This window comes from Gossypium hirsutum, chromosome A05, assembly GCF_007990345.1.
Source record: "Gossypium hirsutum isolate 1008001.06 chromosome A05, Gossypium_hirsutum_v2.1, whole genome shotgun sequence".
In the NCBI taxonomy this organism is placed as follows: domain Eukaryota; kingdom Viridiplantae; phylum Streptophyta; class Magnoliopsida; order Malvales; family Malvaceae; genus Gossypium; species Gossypium hirsutum.
This window is the reverse complement of record NC_053428.1, coordinates 15,381,922-15,407,465: the sequence shown is the minus strand read 5'-3', so window position 1 is coordinate 15,407,465 and position 25,544 is coordinate 15,381,922. Positions and strand designations below refer to the sequence as shown.

The 25,544-nt window shown below is 32.6% G+C and overlaps 3 protein-coding genes across 4 annotated transcripts; 1 reads left to right on the top strand and 2 right to left on the bottom strand.

Annotated features, from left to right (window-relative positions):
* Positions 1-2,709: 2,709 nt before the first annotated feature.
* Positions 2,710-7,614, bottom strand: LOC107905375 (ubiquitin-like modifier-activating enzyme atg7). Of its 2 annotated transcripts, none has more exons than XM_016832018.2 (14): positions 7,320-7,614; positions 6,851-7,068; positions 6,555-6,746; positions 6,404-6,458; positions 6,196-6,290; positions 5,850-6,039; positions 5,626-5,731; positions 5,384-5,528; positions 5,146-5,304; positions 4,858-5,046; positions 4,515-4,715; positions 4,309-4,424; positions 4,013-4,172; positions 2,710-3,060 (listed from the first exon to the last, which is right to left on the bottom strand). In XM_016832018.2, exons 1-14 carry the CDS (start codon positions 7,453-7,455, stop codon positions 2,887-2,889), a joined length of 2,136 nt encoding a protein of 711 aa, XP_016687507.1. In that variant the 5' UTR covers positions 7,456-7,614; the 3' UTR covers positions 2,710-2,886. The 2 variants fall into 2 exon arrangements, with proteins under 2 accessions (XP_016687507.1, XP_040969516.1); XM_041113582.1 differs by having other exon boundaries at positions 5,850-5,917; positions 6,196-6,238; positions 7,320-7,578.
* Positions 7,615-8,019: 405 nt separating this feature from the next.
* Positions 8,020-11,385, bottom strand: LOC107905376 (putative transcription factor bHLH107). The gene is made up of 2 exons (XM_016832019.2): positions 10,510-11,385; positions 8,020-8,758 (listed from the first exon to the last, which is right to left on the bottom strand). The coding sequence occupies exons 1-2, from the start codon at positions 10,828-10,830 to the stop codon at positions 8,246-8,248; spliced, it is 834 nt and encodes a 277-aa protein (XP_016687508.1). The 5' UTR covers positions 10,831-11,385; the 3' UTR covers positions 8,020-8,245.
* Positions 11,386-23,821: 12,436 nt separating this feature from the next.
* LOC107903163 (senescence-specific cysteine protease SAG39) lies at positions 23,822-25,218 on the top strand. Its single transcript, XM_016829206.2, has 2 exons — positions 23,822-24,307; positions 24,386-25,218. The coding sequence occupies exons 1-2, from the start codon at positions 23,875-23,877 to the stop codon at positions 24,976-24,978; spliced, it is 1,026 nt and encodes a 341-aa protein (XP_016684695.1). The 5' UTR covers positions 23,822-23,874; the 3' UTR covers positions 24,979-25,218.
* The last annotated feature ends 326 nt before the right edge of the window (positions 25,219-25,544 follow it).

The window sequence follows — 25,544 nt, the reverse complement described above, 5'->3', positions numbered from 1 at the left end:
TCAAGAAAACAATTATGGAAACTTACCAAAAAATTTGACGTTCGTACCTAAACAAAGGACAATAATACAAGTTGTATTTAATTTCTTTACCTTCACTAATACTTTGGCCATTTTCCAATACAATAAACTAATAATTTATGCTTTGGCATATAATTTTTACCCATTTGAGCAGTGGTAAAATACTTGAATTTTTTATAAACCTTATAAATCGTGTAATAAAAAGGGCTAGCAATATGGTGAAGAATGTGCGGGGCACAAAGATTTGTCAGTGCATCACTTTAGGCTAATAAACACCAAAGTTGACCTCTCCGCCACCACCTTTTATCTCTTATCTCTAAAAGCCTAGGTGAAAACTTTTGGCAGAATGTGGTTGATGGGTTCTTCCGACGGCGTAGAAACTGCACGTCAGACTCCACTACAAAAATTAATTTCTATCCCACATGCCAAACAGGCCCCCTCAACAATCCTATGCCTTTGCCCTGGCAACTATCAAAAAAAGAGTAGTAATTAGATTTTAACTCGAAAACGTATGGCTTTGGTGCTTCTATGAGGTGTACCACGACCCATCTTCAACCTCTAAGACACGAATATAACATGCTTAATAAAATATATAAACAATTGATAATTATCAAAACATTATGGCTTTTGTAATCTCTCCACTCGATATGCCGTGTGTGGAGAATGGATACCTGAAAAATGTTGAGTTGCCTGGGGCAATCTTTCCATCTTTATCAAGTTTGTCTGTTGTTGAAGCAATCCTTTTTTATGGAAGCCAATGATCAGTGTTCTTTAAAGGTTCTATGAAAGGTAAAACACCTTTACGTTTATCAACTTTAAAAGGTAACTTGATTTTTAGAAGAAAGCAATATATATATATATACTCATCCAAACAAAATAAGGGCAAATTAATTATTTTATTATTATATTATAAGTCTTGAAAGAATCATTTTTAATGCTTTAGGTCCAACAATATCTGCTAAAACTTTTCAGTGCGCTTGAACTACCAATAACTAACCCTTCCAACTCCAAAAGAAGGTAAATCCTCCTTATTTCTCTAAATATATGATATTGCTATTTTAGTTTAAAAATAACTTTTAAAATTCAATAAATTTATAAAAGTAATGTATTAAGACTTAACAAAAAAAAAAGAGAGGAACAATTCTACTTTTTTATTTAATCGGGCGTGAACAATATTGTCTGCTAAATCGGGAATGAGACACCCCAAAACTGAACAAATCACAAGAAGTTGAAAAGCATAGGTGTCGATTTCCAAGTAGTGCCACATGGCTGCAGACAACTGCCAAATATGCTTTAATTTAAGTGTATAATGGAGTGATGTGCATATCCCACTGATGTATTAAACATAAGCTCAAAATTTAATGTCCACAAGCAACAATGGCAATAAGAAATTAATTGGAAGATTATATCATCCACAATGTACAAAAATGGAGGCGTACATGAATCAGAATCCTAATTTGACAGAAACGAAAAAGTGCAAAAGCCACTACCTATTAAACTTAGACCTTTTTGCAAGGCTTTGAGATTCCGAGAAACTGGAGACTTAGAAAAGTTCCAGTCTTGTTTGAGGAACTATTGCTTTTTTTGTTGTTGGGTTCAACTGAAGATTCTCACAGAAGTGTCAAATATGAAGAAATATTTGCCTTGTGGGATTTCATGGAAAATTGATTAGATTGAACTTTGAAAGAGAACAAAGGGAAGAGTCAATGGGTGGTGGGTGAAGCATTAGGCTGCCAGATTCTGCCTAATGTTAAGTTGGGTCATATTTGCTGTACTTTTCTTTTTTTTCTTTCTTTCTTTTTAAATAAGACATGACAGACTTCAATTTAAGCCAACAGGGAAAGAAGAATGCGTTCCCTTCCTAACATCTTGGGTTTGACAACAAGACTTTCCGGGACCCAAAGAAGAAATGGTTGGTTGTCGAGTTTTGAACTAAATATCGACCCGAGTTTTGATGAGACATTTCACCAATTTATTCTTGTAAAATGAAAAAGTAAATTTAAATTATTGGAGACTTGGGAGTGAATGATTTTGATGTCTTCGAATAAATTATTTCCCACTTCTTTTTCTTTGTTGGTTCTAGAATAATTCACTGCAGAATCACAGAGCCGGAAACTGAAGCTAACAAGAGCGAAAAAGGGTCATTTCCAATTCAAAATTATGTGCTCTCTCATGTTTGATTGTTGAGTCTATCAAGTCACTACTGCACAATCACGAAAAGAGAGAAAGAAGAGAACACTTGTGAGAGTGTCTCAATCAACGAACACGATAAAATTTAAGCTTTGCTTGTGAACTAAGAGTCGTTTGTGTGGTTAGAAATTCTTCATTGTAGATGATGAGATAAAATAATTGGAAATATAGATGATTATACCCACAATGAAAAAGAAAAAGAAAGAAGAATGATGAGTAATTTGACAATGTTTTTGTCAATTACAGAACGGACAAGTTTCATCACCCACAAGATTCATTCTTTTAGGTCAAATTACTTTTTAGGAAAAGATATTACAGCAGCAAATATGTTATCTAGATAGGGATGAGTGTTATGTGCTCAACAAAAATCTGTCAACTTTATTCATGTAGTATTTGAGTATTTGAATGATGATAGTTCATATCATATACTCGAATATATGTCAAATGCAGCTATTAGATACCTCTAAAAAAATAGTGTCTAAATAACGAAACCAGCAAAAAAAAATTGCCAATATCTCCCAAATCAACTTGTGTTAAAATGTTTGAAATTGGAAGATGGGAAACTGAGAATGGACATAAATTTGACATTCTTTTTTCTGTTTTTTATTATACAATTAACAAGTATTACAAAAGAATAAATTGCTATAATTATGACCTGAAAAAGTACTATTTGTTTCTTCATAGTTCGACGCATTCATCATCTGCAACCTCAATATCATCGTCCCAGTCCAGTTGAAAAGAGTTCGCTGATCTCATCAACTCTGTTAGTCCAGTAACATCCTCCAGATACGTTGGATGGTTAATAGCCTGGAGTATGAATTGCATACCTCTCTTTCGATATTCTGACACAACCTGAAAAGGATTGTTCATAATCAACAGAATGTAAAACTGCTACAACGACGGACATGGAACCTTGATCAATTTATTCCAACTTTCAACTAAATATCGAAAGCTGAAGTCTAACTTTATGCATGCATGCTAGAAATTTAATTTGATAATGCAATAAATATTTGAAATTTATTAAAGCTTTCTTCGATGACAATACTTTCCATAGCACATGCTTTGTTTCAGAGATTGCATGAAATTTAATAATACTTTTATTATTAAAGGGCTCTGAATTTACCCAATATCAAACAAATTCATAAATTTCCAAATCTCTCAATATCAACTAAAATGAAAACCCGCACATGTAAACTCATAAAACCAGTTTTGCTGAAAGATTCATACAGACTAGACACCTAAAAAGCATAAGGAAACAGAGGGGATAAAACAGGACGAGAAAAACAAAGAGCTATAGTAATAATCATAATAGAAGCACTGACATTTATTCTTTGAATGCAATTTTTCCAGGATGATTTGGATGTCAGTGTTAAGGCTATGTTCTCTTAGTAGACAACCTTTGAGTTGGATTAAGGAATTGAGGTGGGCTACTGCGAAGTTGAAGGGAAAAGCTTTAATCTCAATCATTTTAAGGCTGGCTTGGTCAGCTTGCATTTATTGGATTTGGAGAGAAAGGAATTATAGACAGTTTGATGGCAAGCGTCATAGTGAACATGATTGGTTAGGTAGAATTAAAGAAATTGTATAGATGAGGCTTCAAGGAATTGCTGTTAACACTGATGATGCAAGGAGCAAACAGTTATGAATTGATAGGAGAATTACTTCTGTATGGTTTTATTGTAAAGTTGTACAGTCAAATGAACATATGTTAAGATGTGCAAATATTTGTTTTCAGTAGCAGAATTCTGCTTACTTGGATAATAAAATCACAATTATCCAAAACTAATAGAAGCACTGAACTTACAGTGCTACAACATGCTGTGCAACTGTTAGAGGAGTGGCCCAAAAGGGTCATCTGTTGAAAGTGGGGGAGGGAGCCTCGTATCTGATGGGGTAAAATACCCAGTGGAAGCTCAAAGTTTCCACCGCTACTGGAGTTGGCAATCTCAGCTTCAGCAAATATCCTGCATATATAATTGGGTGGTTAATGAAACAATCTAGACTTCTGATTAATTCATGATGATTAGAACTAAAAGCTTGCTGAAAATCTTCAAAGAAACTACAATGAGAGATTTTTTTCATATGGTTCGAAGGATTTACCCATTAGGGTGATGCAAAATGCCCACTAAAAGCTCCACTGCCAGTGCAGAAGCAATAGGTGCAAGTCCTGGACGTGTAACAGTGCACTGCTGATCCAACATGCGGTTTGAAGTTGACTGCATAACCCACCACAGATAAATAGTTAAGCTGGACATACAAAAATGCTACATAACAATTGTTACACTCTAGAAACTCAGGTAACTTACATCTGTTGGGGCAACCACATCATTACAGAAGTAACAACCCAGTCTATGTTGTCCATCTGTATTTGTTAGGACAAGGTTGTCCATGCCAGCAGCTAAAGAGTCTTCCATTTCAGCTTTCAAGTTAGGGATGGAGTTAAAAGGACCAGGCCCATGGCGCATAACCAAGAAACTATCAAATCCTAGAGCTGCAGTAATGGTTATCTGCATAATGAGAAAGGATGAAGAAAATATGCCATCATCAAATGAATCAAATCCAGTAACAAATCTTTACAAATCCTAATCCATGATGCCACAACAAACTTCAAACATCAAAGCAATTGACATATGAATTAAGGAGATGAACCTTGTTCCTGTTGGCACAGAGAAGAGTAGGGAGCCATCGACTCTCTCTAGTATCAGTCAACAAGAAAATTACATCATGAGAATCAATCAAATCATTGAGTCGTTTACAATCTTCAAGCACACTTTTCTCTTCTTGGCTGGATACTGGATGTCCAGGCATAGGAATGGCCATAACAATACCTTCAGCTTCCTAAGAAACACATAATAAGATAAATGGTGAGTGGAAATGGATAGATTTTTCTGTTCTGTGTTGATCTTTGTGTCATAGGCCTCAAAGAAAATTAATTACCACTGCAGGAAATATTCGTTGTAAGCTTCTCACTGCTGCTGTGGCTTTAAAATCACCACCATTATGGCAGTCATCCAAAGTGTATAGAGACTGTCTCAACGGATTAGACATAGCCACCCTTCCATTATCAAGCAGTGTAATTCTGCGGACACCCCAAGCCTACAACATGCACTGTCTTTAGTCTCAGGAGAGAAGAAATATGATCTGAAATTGTGGTTGCTGCTTTCTGAATACATACCATAAGCATTCTGGCAACCTGACATCCAAGGGTACCTGCTCCAAGGAGAAGGCACTTAAGAGAAAACAAGATTTCTAAGTTAAGAGATGGCAAAGCACGCCATCTCATTAGTTTCAAGTTTAAGTCTGCAGCAGATATGGCTAGCCTGTGGAAAAAAGTGGAAAAAATCTCAAAATGCTCTGGTAAAATATATAAAAATAATACTATAATGCTTAATGAGGTGACAATATAGAAAGAAGTACCTAGTTGGATCCATGGACTTAGCAAGGTTAATACACCTCGGTACTTTTCTCCCCTTGTTAAGTTCCCATCCTACAGCATTGGGCACACACTGCTGTTCTCTCCATCCTAAAGAGACATAGTATGTCAGCAGACAGCAAAGATAGTGTAAAATGAATTCATACCATTGGAACAGATAAATAATGATCCCAAAAATAATCTGTCACCCAAGATTTGGTCACCCTACCTTGTTGAACTGTAATCAAGGCTTCACCAACAAGTGACAAATTCAAATCAGCAAAACCTCGATTCTCTCTATAGCACAAAAAGCGAACAGTTTTCAGATTCCATCTGGCAGAAATAAGTGCTAAGAAGTTGCGGAGAGGCCAGCCAGGATTGTTTGGAAGATGGCATGGGTCATAAAATGCAAATAGCAACTGCCAATAACACATGTCAAAACTTTGAGAAAAAGATGTCCAAGATTTTGCACTTTTAGCCTATCAAAATCATCTATCATATGGAATTTTCATTGAAAAGTCTCCTTTGCAATCATAAACTACTCCTCAAAGTCATTAAGAGAAAGGTAGACAGACCTTTTGACCATCACGTTGACAAGCTTCCAAATCCTTAAGATGCCTGACGGCAGCATGTGAATCAGAACCAATACTAACCAAAAAGAATGGAACATCTACAGTAGACTCATAAAGTCAGGCTATGAATGGCATAAAATTATGGATAAAGAAAAAATGAACATAATCACATTTGAATTTCAATGCGAACTAGCAACAGCAGAGAGGTTACCAGCCGTCACACTTGAATTCCGCCATTCATTACATGCTGTTGATACAGACTCTGCCTGCATGTAAAAAAAGGTACCATATAAAAGCCTTTTAAGCACTGAGAAAGATAAAATAACCCAGAAATTCGCAAGTGTTAATCACATTCAAAGCACCTCTTCCAAAGTGAACCATTGAGAAGCTGGCCTCAAATCTACCAAGGTAGCAGGAGGATCAAGTGCAAGAGCAGGGAAAGCAAACCAATAATGAAAGTTCCATTTTTTGAGGTCCGCAAATGAGATAAGAAGGACCCTTGATAATACTGCACAATCCTCCACAGCTTTTCCACTATGAATCTCCTCCCAAATCTAATAAGAATAATTGAGTCAAAACATAAACTTGTCAAATAAGATTTCAATCAAATCAAACAATTGCATAACACACTTACAGTAAACAATTCAAACTGTTTTACCTTCATCGCTTCTGCCTTGAGCAAGCCTTGTTTATCCAAAGCATGAAAACCTTCCATTGTATTAGTATTGTAAAGAATGCCAGGAACGGAGCACCTATTTCGATTACCCCGAATAACAGACGGCATTGTTGATTCATCATTTGAGTCAGAAAGCAGGGATTCCGCTAAAAGAGTTAAATGATTCGATACTTGAGGATGCGAGCACGGTGCATAGAAACCTGTAAAAAAAGGACAACGAATTTGGACCACAAAAACGCTAAATTTACACTCAAAGCTTCGAATTGAAAACCTTTGGCATTAATTGCCGCCTTTAACAACAGAAACTTGGATCAAACCCAGTCCAATCAACAACTAATTGTAATGAATGTTTGAAAAGGGAAATTTAGACAAATATATGAGATTTTTGAGTGAATTAAGAGTGAGAAGTTAAATTCAGACTTAAAGAAAAAGATAGAGAAGGGATTGGTACCGGAGATAGGAATAGGAGAATCGTCGATGCCAAACTTGTTGAGCTTCAAAGAAGATAATCGGTGCCAAAATCCTTCGTCAACAGAACTCTGAAGTGGCGCAAATTGAAGTATGGATCCGCTCCCTTCTTTTGCCATGCTTTTACTTTCCCGTTTCCGATTCCACTCAATATGCCTGCGATATAAGGTTTTTCCTTTTTTTTTTCAACCTTTCTTCTTTGTTTCTTTTTTTTCTTAATTTATTCTTTTCGGAAACGTAAGCATATCGTTGAGAAGACCTTGTAGAAAGATACCTCCACGCCACGTTGGATCGCTTTTTTGGCTTCATCATATTCTTTTGAAGAATTTACACTGTTGTTAAAATTGTTTAATTATCAATTATTGTTTCAAGAACTTTTTAGAACTGACTTCAAAAAAAAAAAATATTGTCTTTAAGACTTATATTATTTATTTTTAATGGTGATTATTTATTTAAAGTTTTAAACTTAAAATTCTTAAATATATCATTTTTTTAATCTACAAATATAGTAGAATAAAAGTACAATTGGAGATACTTATTCAAACAAAGGCTTTTGCCTTCACCTTGTGTCAATGCCTCATTCATTGGTAATATCTAATTATCTTTTATTATTAAGTTGGTGTCTTTATTCCTCACAGCACACTCAATCGTATGATTCTTATTTTATATGGAATCTATAAAAATAACTTGAATTTTAGATGGTAAGAGTATACATACATCGAGTGGTAATACAGTTTTATTACAAGCCATTTGAAAACGTTCTGGTCTTCTGAAAACAATTACATGCTATTTATAGTATTGATTTCAAACCAATATTTGGGCATATCAGACAAACATCCATACAGAGATAAATGGATGTGTCGTCCATTTACCCCAAACGTAGAAAAGTCTAATCTTTTTTTTGGAAAATCAAGATGAGCTTGAGGTATCAATGTAGGAGATCCTTCGCCTCTTGTTCGGGAATGTCAACAATGGGGAGTGTTCCGGTGAAATAGAAGCCTTCTCCACGACAGAATTCAGGGCCTTCCGGATGGAACATGCAAGAAAACGCCGTGCATCGGTACCATCATCATCGTTGCCAACATTTGCAACACTGCTAGTGCTTCTGTAGCTGGCAGTGAAAATAAAATCAGTCTTCAACCGACTTCCCAACGTAGATATTTCTGACTTGACAATCGTAATTGGAAGGGGAAGTGCATCAAGAGCTTGTCGTAGGTCAGTCAGAAGTTGAGGTCTATAATCACAACAGATTAATGCTTTGAAAGAAAACGTCCCGTCAGCTTCGTTGACATTACATGGTTCAACTCTCACCTCATCATCGTCATCCATTGGAACAAGTAAACCTTTGCTGGCTTCAGTTGCATTCTTCTTAAGTTCTTTCAATTGCTTAATTACTTCACCAAGTAATGTCGCTTTATCCATCTATAAATGAGCAAATTGAAACATTACTGTCAGCTCAAAGACATCATTTTAAAGCATAGTCAGATGAATCAGCATCAAACCAGGAACTACCTAGTAGATGATGCGCATAGACTCTGATCCAGAAAATACTAACTCAGATGAACCCTATAATTACTTGAGTTAATTATTGAAAAAATAAATTGAGAAATGAGAAAAGCAACCAAAAAATGCATTTAATATAAGATGTCTAATCCTTGCTTACGTTTAAACCATCATCTAACCAGGACAGGACTATGTATGTCACATCCAGTAGTTAATAAAATAACAAAACAACATAAAGTAGTTAATATATTGAAGAAACATACCTCATGTCATCAAGATCCACAGCAGAACAGCTGTTACATTGCCCCACCAATCCAATCATTATCATCATCATCAATTTCGAATACATATATTATATATGCTGTCCAACCGACCAACTCTAAGGTTTGACAGCAAAAATAATATTGTATAAAGCTATGTCTACAGGTTCATCTTAACTCTATTCCGACTAATTGAACATATCCAAACAAATAAACTAACCAACTCTAAGGTTTGACAGCAAAAATAATATTGTATAAAGCTATGTCTACAGGTTCATCTTAACTCTATTCCGACTAATTGAACATATCCAAACAAATAAACTATCTTTCATTTTTCTTTCTGTAAGCTTTCTTTTATATAGCAATGCAGATCACTCCTGGAAACAAGCTTTTCATGATTGGTTTTGTTTGAAAATACAGAACATAACTCATCCACAACTCTGAATATTCATCATGATTCAACTCATGTACCACGATTTAAATATAGCAGAAGGTCTGCAATTGGGACCACAAAGATGCTCTCAACCATAAATAATCCTTAGCTGATGCATCCCCTAGTTGACTCTAGCATTCTGAAATTGAGAATTGACCTTCCTAGTGCAAAGAATAATGCAAGAAAATAAGAGCATTACTAGACTCACAATAAGTGATATGACATTAAAACATTAAATACTCTGTTTCATGACATCACGGCTCGCAACTTCTTTTTTTCTCTTCACACAGATACCATTCAAGATAGCCAGTTTTATATTAAAAACTCTGTATTTAATATTATAATGCAAAAAGTTCTAATCATCATTTTACAGGAGTTTCTGATTTAAGTTTATCCCACAAAATAATTAATATTTCATCATTCATGTCCTGATTCATTCCTATCAACAAAGTCGTCCTATGCAACCTCTCTAGGTTCTCAAAATGTTAATTGATGAAAGAAACTGGGGAAAAAGAAACTTTTACACCAGTAAATTAGTCTAAATTTTCAAGATGTTATAATCATTATTGAAGATTTGGGAGAGGAAAAGCAATTAGGTTATGCCTCAGCAAAATTTAGGCCAAAAAATATCATTCTAAGTTAAGTTGCTTTAAGGAAACACCTCAAGTTCTTTACTTTCCCCAACTTTCCTAAGCAATCAAATTAATGCACTCTACCTTGGCAATTAATCAGTTAAAAAGGAAAAGCTTACTGCATATGGTCTAATGAGACCACCTATTAACATCTATGAACTATTGAAAAAGCAGTTCCAGGAAAATTAAGCATCGAAACAGGATACAGTATGTAAGCCAACTTTCCCGTTATTAGTTCCCAGGAATTGGTTCAAAAGGTTATATGAACTCAATTATAGTAGTCATATAGCAATGATAAAACCGAAATTTAACATAGCATCGTTCTAATACTTAATTAATTAGAACCTTTTGTCTGCAGGGCAAAAGGGTGCGGAGCGTATCAAGATGAGCATTGATCCTTTCTCTCCTCCTCCTCTCTGCCTCGCTATGATTCTTCAAAGCCGCTATAATTTTCTCTTCAGAAACGCTTTTCTTCTTTAATTCCACCGGCGCCTTCACCAGCTCTCCTTTCTCATGATCCAAAACCAAGGACTGTGGCACCGGCACCGACAAAGACCCACCATGGGAGCTTTCATTGCATAGACCCAAATCGCGTGAAAATGGATCAAAGATACCAGAATAACAATTCCCGGATGAAAAGTTGTTGTTGAAAGAGTAAGCAGCCATACAAAAACACAAAAACAAAAGCAGAAATTCTTTGTTTTTTTTTCCCTTTTCGTTTTTTATATTTTAGGAGCCGGGAGTGAAAGAGAGTAGACCAGGTGGACGTGTGGTGGGAGCAAACCAGAAGGAGAGCTTTTGCAGAGAGAAGTTGTGTTGGTTAACGACTTTCTTCTTGTTGTTTCTGATGATCGGTGCTATGGCTGTTATGATGATAGCTTCCATTACGCGAGAGGAGTAGGGGAGATAGTTGAAGCAAATGTGAAGGTTAACAAGAAAACATCCACATTTTTTTCTTGATGGTCTTGAATTCCTGCATTTCTTCGAGATATGTGTAATTCGTTTTGAGACGTTTGAACGTGGAGAAAACGGAATAAAACCGAAAGGAAAAACAAAGTTGTTGATGGGATTTTTGGGATCTCGATGAATATTCAAAAGGAAATGGACAAACGAGTCAAAATAATCCGGGTTCCAAATCCAAGTAGCAGAGAACTGGGTTTAGTGGTGATACTTTTGTGATTTCTTCAGCATCCAACTAGGGTTGTATAAATAATGTACGACGTGGTGATGTGTTCTTTAATTTATATATTATTTCATACTAGAGTTTTGATTTTTTTTTTCTTTTTTTTAACATTCAGAAGGTATTTCAGTTTTTTCAGATGACGTTTTTTTTTAAATTAAATTAATTTTAATTTTCAATTTGGTACATAAAATCCTTTTAATTCCAATTAAGTAATTTTGTTTTTTCTATTAAAATACATGTATTAAATGTTCATTGAACTATATGATATTATTTGACTTAAGCATCAAATTGAAAAAAATAAAATAAAATAAAATACTAAATTAAACATGAAAATTAAACTCATATATCAAAATATATTTAATTTTTTTATTTATTTGTTCACCAAATGGTGAATTTTGTATTTACGTAGTTAGAGTTGTTTTATTTTGTTTCTAAAATAAAATTATAATTTTTATGTTACGTTTAAAATAGACTGCGCTCCAATATACTACTATTATATTTATTAATAATATTTTTAATCTATCTTGTACTTTGAAAAAAAAATTACAATCTTGAAAGTGATCCAACCATATATCTACTATTGTGAAAACAGAAGGTTAGGGCGACGATGATTTAATGAAAGGTTAAATTAGTATCTATTTGGTATGGAAACAAACTTGTTTAATGCAACTTTCATATAAAATTATCATTATACTGTGGTGATAATTTGAATTTATAATGCGTTCATGTTATATTTGAATTATTCATTGAATTATTAAAGTTTAATCTTTATTATGCATTGTCAAAAATGGTAGGCTAAAGCTAGAAAGATCAACTTAATTTAGACTTAGTTTGTACTATTTAAGCTTAGAATTTACATCCATTTGCGTATCTCTTCTCTACCCCACCAATTTTGATCTCTTCTCACCTCAAATTATGCTAAAGGTAGTGCCATAAATCAATCGAACATTAATTCAGTTATAAAATTTATGAAGATATTTTTTTAATTAAAATAAGTTATACTATTAGAGGATTTTTTTAATAAAACTAATAAAAATATACATATTCTAGGGTTTGAAATCACACCAATTAAATTAGTAAAATTTAAATTTATCACTCAACTAAATTTTTATTTTAATATGCATAGCTTAATTATTAATAAATTTTTTTTTTTGAAACAAAACCAATATATATTAAAAGAGGAAACATGATACACGCAAAATAAACGACTAGCAACACCTGTCTTAGCAACAATTACAAACTCACTGATAATTGAGGCGATGCCTCGGGTTCTCCTAAAAAATTAAAGACAATATGAAAAAAACTCTTAATTCATAAGAAAATTAAAGAAACCTAAAAACTAAACCACTAATCCTTTCGTGTTCCTAAACACATTTCCTCTTCTTTGCATCTTTAACCATCATCGAAGCCCTCTGGTTTACTTCCATCATTGTATTAATTATTAATCAATTTTAAACTATATATTTCATTAATTATAATATGTTATTTTTAAATACACATTTATTTATCAAATTAAATAAATAAATCACCACAAAATCAAATAAAATGTACATCTCCTTATTTCTTTAACTATTATCAATAAATTATTGTCGCACACACAATTAGTATTTAAAATAGTAATAAGAGTCCTATTTATTTTTTTAAAAAAATTAAAATATATTAAAGAATCTATTACTGTAAAAATTTTAGTTTCCACGTAGCCCATTATCTTTAAATGGACTTTTTGTTTTCATAAATAAATATCGTAAGGCGTGATAATATTTGAGAACTTGGAAATGTATTGTTAAGTAGAGCCAAAAGACAACAAATAAGTTAGAAGGCGAAGTCTGACCAACTAATTTCTCCATTAAAAAATGAAAGATAATTCCATAAATTTATTATTTATTAAATTAAAATAACAAAAGCAAAACAATATACTTTGCTTCCAGTTGCCAATAGTTTATTGGAAATTTAAGGTTCTTCTTTGAGGGTATGGGAGGTCATCAAACTGTTGAAGTGGGTCACGAGTTCCCTTCTTGGTACTTAATATTAACCCTAAAACTGCATTTATTGGTCATCTAACTCTTGAAGGATATCTCCTTCCCCAAGCAATATTGATGGCATAAATAGGTTAATAATGTAAATGCGTGAATATTGGTGAAGAATTGATCATTTAATTATATATATATATGATACGTGAAAACATAAATCAAGCAACTTCTAGTTGACGTGATGCATTTGAAATGGTGTAACCAAGAAATGTCAAATTTGAAAATAATTATGACTTAAGTTAATCGGAATAATTAATGTAAAGATAAGAATGGTGCAGGAGGCTTGTTTGTTTGTAGTTTTTAACTGCAGGCAGTTGGAATTCAAATCCTAGTCTGGAATTCTTCTAGATTTTCATTTTTTTTAGAAAATCCATTTTCAAAATTTGCATCTAGTACATATTTAAATATATATAAATACAAAATATAGTTATTATGAAAAACAAAACTTTAAAAAGAAGTTAACATGGAAGTTGGATGGTTAAAGAAGGCCTTTGGCTTGAGTGGCTTTGGTTTCGTATTGGTTATAAGGAATAAGCATCAGTGCTTGTGACTAGAATTCTAATTAGGAGAGGTGGATGTGGATCCACGAAATTTTATGACATGGTGCATCTTGAACAAGATGAGCTTATCTTCTTACAGGATCTGGTTGCAGCTTTTGATTATGCCTTGATGGACTTGGTTTGCAGTTATACGTTTAATCTTAATTTGTGGTACATAACATTTGGTCTGATTTTGGTGCCTTATGATGTGTAATCTTCTTTGAAGAATTCATTCTTTAATAGATACTCTGAGAAAAAAAACGCATAATGACAAAGCAGCTGTCTGCTTTTTATTCAAGTTTCTTACATCATGCAAATGAACAGAATTAAACTGCAGACAATTTATATATATATATATATTTCTGCACACAATTTACATCCATTGTGGTCGATAAAAGGAACTAGGATCGATGCAAAAAATAATTAAAGACAAAAATCTTAACCCCACGGCTCCCTTTACCTCTTAAAAAAGTCTAGTACTGCAAAACTCATGGCTGTTGATACTTGATGGTTAAAGTTTGCTGAAAAACAACTACTGTACATATAGCTACTTTGCTTTTCTTCTGTTTTATCTTTTCATATGAAAATATAGTCATTGATAAGCTTAAAAATAAATTGGATCATGAAGGCTTTCCTATTTGAATATAAAATTATAAACAACTCAAGATTTATTATAATACTGGTGAACAGGTTTGACGAAGCAGCTGAGCTAAAATAAAATAAAGATTGACGAAGCAAATGGCTCCCAAAAAAGGGTTTTGGATCAGACCTGTCGTGTTTATGCAGGGCCATTAAGAAGGGGGTAGCTTAACGACCATGTTGCAGAGGCAGAAATAGGTGTGATTATACCTTTTGTCGGTGTCTTAATTATCATGACTTGAAGTAGCTATTCAGAGCACCCAAACGACACCTCCTCCATCTCCATGATTTACGTCTTAATTTGGTTCTGTTTGTTTGAAAATTAAATTTCTAATACCCACCATCAAGGAAGAAAAAAGTACTACTTTATTAGTGTAAAAATATTGAGGGATTTATATGCACGTGCTGAATGAGACTATTTTTAAAAGTTTTCCAACCTAAGCGATAGTTTTATGAGTTTCTTTTTATATTATCAACTAAATATAATTCATACATTTCAAAAGTTAGGTATGGTATTTATGAACTTCAAAAAAATTTAAGGTGGACATTAGGGACCGTTTTAAGCTGGTGACGACCAAAATAAAAAAGAAACGGCAATACGACATCGTATCGCTTCTTGAGACAGCCCGCCATGCATCCCTAATATTATATGATTCAGCAATGCCGCCACCAGCAGCACGTTCTTTAACAGTATGTTCTACGCCGTCCATATCTTCATCGACCAGCCTATCTGAACCCACGCATTACCCAAGACGATCTCCGTCCCTTCTTCCTTCCAGCTCCCCGGCAGTATATCTTGACTCCTATATTTCCGTTTCCTCTTGCTAACGGATATATGAATCATTATCAACAATGTTAGTGTCTGTTGCATTATACGTTTAGAGACTTATGTGGCAATAATAATATGTCATTTGTTGCTTTAATATTGGGTTTGATATATCTTATTTAACTATATTAATTTAATTTAAAAATACTAAAAATCATATCACAGTGTATGTATGTAGAAACAACAGATTTAGAATATAAATGTGTATTTAAAAATAACATCCAATAAATAATAAAATGTATTGTTTGAATCTTATTAATTATAATAATACAATAAATATGTACGATATTAAAATTAAAGAATTATATTAAATTGTGAGTAAAATAAAATTTAAATACATAAACACATCAAATTAACAATACTAAATACACTATAATTGATTATTATAATGTTGTCCTATATCAATCGTGAGTTAGTTCAAGTTAATTTGTGACAAAAACTCAATTAACAACATTATTAATAACAGAAATCCTATCACATGCATATACGTGTGAAAATCATAGATTTAGAATACAGTTATGTGTTTAAAAGTAACATCCAATAAATAATGAAATGTATGGTTTGAAACTTATTAATCATAATAACACATTAAATATATACTATATTAAAATAAAAAAATTAGATTAAATTGTGAGTAAAACGTAATTTAAACACATAAACACATCAAATTAACAATTCTAAATGCACTACAATTGTTTATCATGCTGTTGCCATCAATAGTAAGTTAGTGTCGAGTTGACTTATGACACAAACTCAGTTAACAACATTATTAATATATACAATTGGTAGAGATAAAAAATTGCGCATATTAAAAAATGTATATAATAAAATAAAAATAAAATTTTGGCTAAGTGGTAATTTTAATGTTTTACCGATCTAATTGGTGTTGGTTCAAATAAAAGACTAAATTACCTTCAAATAACATTATTTATTTTAATTAAGGAATGACATTTTTGTAATTTTTCTAACCGAGTTGGTGTCTGGTTGACTCGTGACACCAACTCAATTAGGGACATAAATAATAGTATAAATATAAAATTGATGTATATTATAAAATGTACATAATAAAATTAAAATGTATTAAAATATCAAAACAAAACTTTAATTTAATGGTTTTACTTGGAAGATGGAAGTCCCCTGTTCTCTCTTCCATTGGCCACCTTTGTTTTTACCATTTACTATTTATTTCCTTTGATTTTCGTCTCTTGCCCCTTCATTTTTTAAGGCCCTTGCTCTTACCATTGAGACGCTGGCGTTACTTTCGGAGCAAGATGACAAATGGTGTAATCGCATCAGAAAATATTGTGACAAAAAGGAGTTGGATTGGAAGCTATTGTTGTAAAAACCCATACCCAGCCTAGATGTTAAGACCAAGTCTGGAGGCTACATCAAAACATTTAAGGGAAAACCAACCTTTAAGTATTTTAAAATTTGTCATATAGAAAACATTTAACCAATTAAACCAATGCAGAAATCCAAGCTTACAAACTGTAGTCTAAAATAAAACATACATTAGTTCAATTTTAAACAAACAGTAAAATATCTAGAAAAGAGAGATGATCGAGCTCTTGACACACCAAGCCTCTTAAGTTTGTGGGTTACCTACAATTCAGTAACAAGTAGAATGAGTTTATAACTCAATGTGTGTAATAGGTGTAAAGGTAAGACAACAATATAAATATAACAGTAATTTCTCAAATTTAGATACAAAATCATAAACAGATGATACTCAGTATCATCGTAACAATTTAGATAAGATGCAGTTTCCTAGCCCTATCCACCATATACCATCTCCGACCATCCCAACACACCATATAGGGTATGATACATTTCAGAGTGATTACAGACTAGCTGTTATATGGTCTAATTCAGATCATATGAACCCTGCGGAAAGCCTACGTTTGATTTGAATGATGCTTATGGCTCTAGGGGAAATTCGAGTACTTTGGCCTACATACCCTTGTGGATTTACACAGCTTGAGTGTCTGGCCCGTGTGGTCCACACGGCTTGGCACAAGCCCGTTTGGCCCTCTTAATGTCACACACAGCTTGACACGTAGTAAGTTACATGATTTGATACACGGCTAAGCACACGCCCGTGCGACTCTAACCTCAAAATATCTCTCACACGGCCTGGACACACGCTTGTGTCTATGGCTTGTGTGACCTTAATTCACAGACAGTGAGTTACACGGCCTGACACACGATTGTGTGACACACACAACCTACTACATAGCCATGTGGCATCAACAACCATGTTTTTTGATGTTCGAAATTTGCAGAAATTTGGGTTTTCGTTACACACCTAGTATGGGTTTGATGTAGAAGCAACATATATGACCTTTAACCTAGGAACGACAACTAGTTGTCCAATTCAGAGAGATTAACCGAGTCAAAAAGCTAGATTACAGTCAAATCGAACTATGTCAAAAATTTAACGCGAAAGCTCCGAAATGAAGGTTATGCTTTTACCGACAAATGAACAACGATTAATCAGTACTACAACATTGTGGGAATGCTTCTCTCGGGATTCTCGCCTAAATAAGCCCAATTAAAACAATTAACAAAGAATTTGGTACAACTGATAGTATTATTCGACCACAAAGAGAATAGACAAATTTTAGCGAAAATGAAAGAATCATCAGCAGTACTTACATTAAATATCTTGCAATTGAACAACGAAAAACACAACTTCCTGATTAAACCCGTAGCAAGTCTGAAAGACAAGTAAAAGGCAAAATTATAGCGAAGAAAGGAAAATTAAAGAAAAAGAAAAGAGGAACGTAGAAAGAAAGAAAAAAGAATCAAAGAAGGAAGAGGAAAGAACTTTAATAATTTAAAATAACTAACTTCCCTTATAGCAGAGCAAAAGAAAAATAATTACGTTCCCTTCTTGCTTACTTAGAGACTCAAACACAGAATCAAAAAGCATACAGAAATTTAACCATTGAACCGACAGGCTCATTCTTGACATAGAATTTAACTTAAGTCAAACGATCAAGGATAGAAGACTCATTCTAAAAATAATGTTTGAGCCCTTGACCTCTAACAAACAAGCAGAACACTTAACCACAAATACAAATACTTTATTATTAACAAGATTAAGCAAACAACACTCAAATTTTTTGGGTGTTACAATTGTGACAATTATGATTACCTCCAAAAGTAAAGGATTTCATGCGGCATGCTCTGAATGGGGGGAATATTTTGCCATCAAAATGTAATAAAAAGGGTGTGGTTGTAGAAACAACAAATCATGCATTGTTTGTGTAACACCTCAAAAGTTGTTACAGTAAAAAAATAAGATATTATTTTGATACAGTAAAATAAAGAAATAAAGTGAAAAATAAAAGAAAAAATAAAAGAAAAGAAATGTTGGAGTTATGTCAACAAAATTTGTTTAGGAATTATATTTGATGTATTAATTAAAAGAAAAACTAAATTGCAAAAGTGAGAAAAATTGTGTGAACCAAGAGTAAATACTCAAAATTTGAGGGGTTAAAGTGTAAATATGAAAAAGTTGAAGAACCAATAGTACAAATATTTTAAGGGTGGAAGGATCTAGAAACTAAGAAAAATGGATGAATTAGGACCAAACTGAATAACTGGAAAAAGTATGAGGGGTTAAACCACAATTTTACTAAAATAAGTGATGATTCAATGGAGGAATTTTGAAGGATCATAAGGGGCAAATGGTAATTTAGCAAGGAAGCTAATTTTGAAGAGTAATGATGATGTTGGTGATATTTTAAATTAATTAATTAAATAAATATTAGTTTATTAATATTTTGATTCAACATTTATTTATATTTTATTAATTTTTATTTAGTATATAAGCAAAGAAAGATGAAAATTCGCTTCATCTTTCCATGCTACTAACGTGAGAAGAAGAAAAGAAAGAAAAAATTTTTTATTTTTTTTTTACAATTTGGTTCTTTTACCAAAAATCCACCATTTTCACTTAGAAATCAAAAGAATTTCCATAGCCATCAAGAGAGAAAAATATTAAGGAGACTATGGGGAGCTAGAATATCAAGTTAGATTCAAGAAAATAAAAGTTGGAGGGGAGAGAAAGTCAAGTTAAAGTTTGGTTTCAAGAGAATAAAGTACGGATGTTTAGGTTTTATGTTATTTTTAAGCTTAGTAGTGATAGAAAAGCATAAAAGTGGTGTTAAAGTAAAGATTTCTCATGAGGAAATATTGTGTTTTTGACATGTTGATAAAGAAAGAAGTTAAGTAAATGAATCAAGTGGTAGGAGAAGAGAAAAACAAGAGATCTTGATAGAAAAGAAGTAAGTACCCATGAACTTCCTTGTTATTTAAGGATTAAAATGTGATCTTTGTAAAGTAAGTGGTAATTAAGTAAAATATATATATAGTGTGAAATAATTTCTTAAGTGAAAGAGGAAATTATAATAAAAGTATACTGGTTGGGTTATGTGTTAGCAAAAAATATACAAAGTATTAAATAAGTGAAATTATGGAAAATGTGAAATTTTATGGAAATAAGGACTAAATTAAAAGACTTGAAAAATATGTGGTGGAAATAATACAAGTGAAATATATAGAAATTTGATGTGGAAAATGAGATAGTGGAATTAATTATGTGAATTACGTTTGATGTCAAAGAAAAATTGTGTAATAATGAATAGAGAACTTTTATGAAAAAAATGTGATTAAATTGGAAAGTTATAAAAGTTTACAAGAAAATATTGATAATAAAGCACATAGTGAAAAATAAAAGAATATACCTAAGTTTTTGAAATTAAGGGTTAAATCGTGAATTTGGGAAATTTTATATTAGAAATAGACAAGTGAAGTGCACAACACTTAGAATGAGAAAAATTGATGTTGTAGTGAATTTTGGAATATTAATAAGTATTGAATTATGTTATATGTGTTATTAAAAGTAAAATATATTGCTACACGAAATATTGTACTAATGACTAAATTACAAAATATATAAAACGAATACGTGATAAGGATTATTAGTGAATTATGGATGAATAATGAATTTAGAAATATAATACATGTATTAAAGATGGTGAAGATATAAGTACACGGATTATTGGTACAAGGATTAAATTGTAAAGTATGTAAAAGTATTATGCGAAAAGTGTAAAAGTGATATATGTGCATGATATAATTTGCCCAAGTAGACGAGATTAGAATTATTAGGATATTAGTGGCATACCATTAAGGGACCTTAGTGCACTTTCCGAATATTAGCACATTAGTGCTCTCTGTTTAATAATACATAATAATGTACCTCTGTATCAGTTCCGTATATCCTAAGTGTTCTATTTGATCTACTGGGCCTCTGCTAAAAAGGTAAACAATTTTCGTTACAAGGTAAAGGTTTATCTCCGATTCATGTTTGAAATATTGAATTAGTAAACTGAAGATGTAAGTAATTTTAATGTATTTGAGGAAGTGTAAAAAAGATAATGACTATTAAGTTAAATATGTAAAAATAAATTGTGAAAGAAATAGTGAGAAAATCATGAAAATTTACACTGAATGGTGAAATATGATACATGTATAAAAAGAGTAGTAATTTTTATAAGTTGATTTGAGGACTTAAGGACTAAATTGTAAAATAAGTAAAAAGTTACAAATGAATATGATAAATAAATAAAGAAATGAGATATTGGAAATTAAGAAATTTAATAGAATTTAAATATCATGGGTACTTACTAAGTCTTCGCTGATTTAACGCATTTATTTTCAACGCGTAGATATAGTGATTTTGAAAAGTTGTAATTGAGGTTGTGAGCATTCATCTCATCACATCTCCAAGTGCCAAGAGGGTATGTTTCAAAATTTTGAATAAAATGACATGTACTTAGGAAGATCAAGTGTGTTCCAAGTAGTAGGGATTAAAATATAAGTTATGAAACCTTTATTTTTTTTTAATGTTCAAATATGTTAGTGATTAACCAAAATTATTTTAGCGCTAAATGTAATATTCCTATATCAAGTTCATTAGGTCAAACCAAATATAGAGGTGTTACAGTTTGTTTATCCTAAAGCATCTACCTGTTAGAACGAATGGGGTTAGGTAGGTAGTGGTGCAAATATAAGCTATATAGAAGACTTTAAAGTCTTGACCAGGCATTTACAAAGGGAGGAGGTGGTGGTGGGTGCAAATATTTACGTGTTTGATTTATGTAAATCTAATTTTAGAGTGTTTTTGAGGAGCCCAATCCAAATTTTATATCTAAAAGAGACAAAACAAATTTAAATGCTTCTTATATAGTAACTGATAGAGATGTATATGTTGATTGACTGAAAAGGAGAAACAGAGAGAATTAGGCTAACATTAATAAAGGTGTTTGTTAACAAATTTATTATATCCAATACATTATTCAAATGGAATTAAATTATAAAAAAAATTGAATATCAAACATAATTTTCTCTTATTTTCGATTCATAAGGTAAAATATTAAATATATATTTAAATTCCAGGCGGAACAAACACAATTCTATTTCCTTTAATGATTTCAAATAAATCATAATATTTAAAAAATGGCTAATATATTAAATAAATCCTTAAACATTGTTATTTTACTTAAATAAGCCCTTATACTATTTGTTACATCTAAATGAACTCTTAAACTTTTCACTTTGTACATCGAAGTAAACCATTAAACTTTAACTGATAACAAGATAAGCCCTTTGGATGCATTTGCAACCATACCTAATGGCTAATAGAATATAAACTGTGCCGCAAGTCCGCAACCCCAGTTGCTCCTTTGATAATATTTGCTCCAGTAAGACTCTTCGATATTTTTTTTTCTTTTATTTTTTACATGTAAAGTGTTTTTGAACTATGATGTCATTAATCTCTAGGTTTTTATATAATAAATTATTAAATAATTTAATTATAAAATAATATGTATTAATACTTTATTGAGTAAAAACATAAGGTTTTTTTAATAGGGCAACTATCATTAAACTACATATAAAAATATTATATATTCTTATGCCCCCTCCATTATTTTTTTTATTTTATCCATATTAATGTAATCTAGTAAATTTTAATTATATTATATTAGTAGAAGTATGATTTTTTTTAGTATATCTACGCATATATTAATTTAATGATATTTTTTATCCTCGACTTATTACTATAGTTGTATTTAAATTTAAACACATATTCCCTCATTAATTTTAATTTCACAATTATTGTACTCAATCCCGTCGCTATATTAACTAATTCTATTTTCATCCTTATTTTTAATTTTATGTTGCTAATCTCGTCATCCATTTAAATAAAAAATGTCTTTTTAGAAAAAGTTATTAAATATAAACTAGAATGTTTTGCTTAAATTATGGTACTAAGACTCCAAAAGCATAAAAAAACATCTTATGACTGTTCAATTTTGATAGATATGGAGAATAATTTATATTTTAGCTAGCTTTTCATTTGTTTTTCTGCAAAAGAAGTTGTTAATGTTGAAACTCAAATCTTTTATTTATTAATTTTAAAATTTATTTTTCCAAAATGATTGCACGAATTGTTTAAACTAAACTTTGATTAAACACTCAATTTTCCACCCTCTTTCAGCAGGCTTCACAAGAACATTAATCCATCTTCCTTATGGATAATGCGAACATGAACCTCGTCCTATGCGGGATATGAATATGGAATCGATGAAGAATAGAAATAGGGCGCCTCATTAAAGCCAAATCATAACCTATAAACTACTAGTTGTAAAAGTTAAACTAAGGGCTTCGCTACTGCATCTGTCTTGAAATATGCTTTCTTTCAAGGCACAAACTAGTATTCCCCTCGACACCATCGTAGAGGAAGCAGGACAAAACACTATTCCTAGGTGAAGCAGCCAAAAGTGGCACTTTGATTATGACTAATTGTCCCAGGGCCGTAACTTGTAAGGTAGGGATGTTATATTTATCACAATTTAGCCATCCTTAGCACGCTAACTTGCCCCATCACTTCTTCCGTTTCATATTAGAATATTGTTTAATGAAGAATGAATATTTCGGATCCCAATTTTGTCACGAACATAACTACTAATAATTCCATTAAAATAAGAAGTATTGAATTATGTTAAAACTCTGCAGAAAAACAAGCAGGTTTAAAAGGAATATATTCCTATATTTATTTCTTGATATATTCTTGGGTGACTCTTAGTTTCACTACGATGAACGGTACATGGAAATGCAATCTGAAGATGTCTGGAATCTATTATTGAATTTATTGCCAGAAGTTTTAAAATCCAAGAATTTAAGTTAGATACGAATTAGAATCTTACCAAGTAATGAAATTAGCATGGAGTCCTTGTCAGAATATTTTGCAGGGCACGTAGATTGAGGTTTTTTTTTTTTTGTTGTTGTCTGTTGCTAGTATGGGAGAAGTATGGCTCGAGAACTCCTCTCTATATAAACCACAGGCAATCTTAGGATTGGCATCCCTCACAGCTCACATTCCTTAACTGTAGCATTCCTGAAATTTACTCCTCCCTAACAATGGCTTCGATAAGTCAATGTTTGTTCTTAATCTTTGTTTTGGGAATTTGGGCTTCTCAGGCCTCGTCCCGTTCTGTTCCTGAGGTATCTATGTCTGACAGGTTTGAACAATGGGTGTCTAGCTATAGCAGACTTTATCAGGATGCAGCAGAGAAGGAGAAACGTTTCCAGATATTCAAGGAAAATATGGAGTATATCGAATACCACAATGCTGATGCCAACAAAAAGTACAAGCTAGGTGTTAATGAATTTACGGACTTGACCAATGAAGAGTTTAAAGCCATGAGAAATGGGTACAAAATGCGATCTTCCAACACTGTTGCAGCTTCGAAAACAACTTCTTTCAGGTATGAAAATGTTAGTGCAGTTCCATCTAGCATGGATTGGAGAAAGAAAGGAGCTGTGACCGGCATCAAGGACCAAGGCCAATGTGGTAAGTAACAACAATTTGTGAAACAACTTTAAATGATTATGATTCCATAATGCTAATTGTTTCTTTTGGATGATATAGGATGCTGCTGGGCGTTCTCAGCTGTGGCAGCCATGGAAGGTATTAGCAAGCTCAAAACTGGTACATTGATCTCACTATCAGAGCAAGAGTTAGTTGATTGTGATGTCAATGGCGAAGACCAAGGCTGCAATGGTGGTCTCATGGATGATGCTTTTGAATTTATCATTTCAAACAAAGGACTTACTACCGAAACCAATTACCCCTATGAAGGAGTTGATGGAAGCTGCAACAAGAAAAAATCAGCCAACCATGCTGCCAAGATCACTGGTTTTGAAGACGTACCTTCAAACAGCGAGTCAGCACTGTTAAAAGCTGTGGCCAATCAGCCAGTTTCTGTTGCCATTGATGCTGGTGGGTCTGACTTCCAGCACTACAAAAGTGGTGTCTTCACTGGCGAATGCACTACCTTCCTTGATCATGGGGTTACAACAGTTGGCTATGGAGAAGCTGAAGACGGGACCAAGTATTGGTTGGTGAAGAATTCATGGGGCACTAGCTGGGGTGAGGATGGATACATTAGAATGCAGAGAGATATTGATGCTGCAGAAGGTCTTTGCGGTATTGCAATGGAAGCCTCTTACCCAACTGCTTGAAGATAAACACATAATATATTATGAAGCTGTCTATGCAGCATGTATAGTGAACAGTCCTCTTTTAAGCATTCTAGAAGTCCTATTAGCTATCCTCAGGAAAAAAGAACAGAAAGTTAAGTTCTTATCAGCTTATTCATACAAACCTATATGAAACAAGGGTATATGTGCATAGTTTCATCAGTATTATTGTTCTGTACTTTTACCAAATGCCTTGAAACAGAAAGAAAAGCTTTCACTTTCCTTTGATCTTTCTACTCATATATATAACCAGCATTTAGTTCGAAGAGATGGTCACAATTGTTTTCCTGGAGGGGAAAGAGCTCATTACACATATGTAGATTGATTAATGGCATCAGCAAAGTAGACCATTCTAGCAGACCATCTCATTTTTCTTTTCCCCCTAATAAGTTTTAACTAATAAAACATCATCTGCATGATCAATTCTCATTTGTTACTTCATGGTGTACCTTGAAAGACAGATTACATCAAAAATGACCATCCTATGTTCTTAGCCTTCTGGGGATTTCTTGTTTATATAGGTCAACAAATCCCTTAGCAGTTCCCGA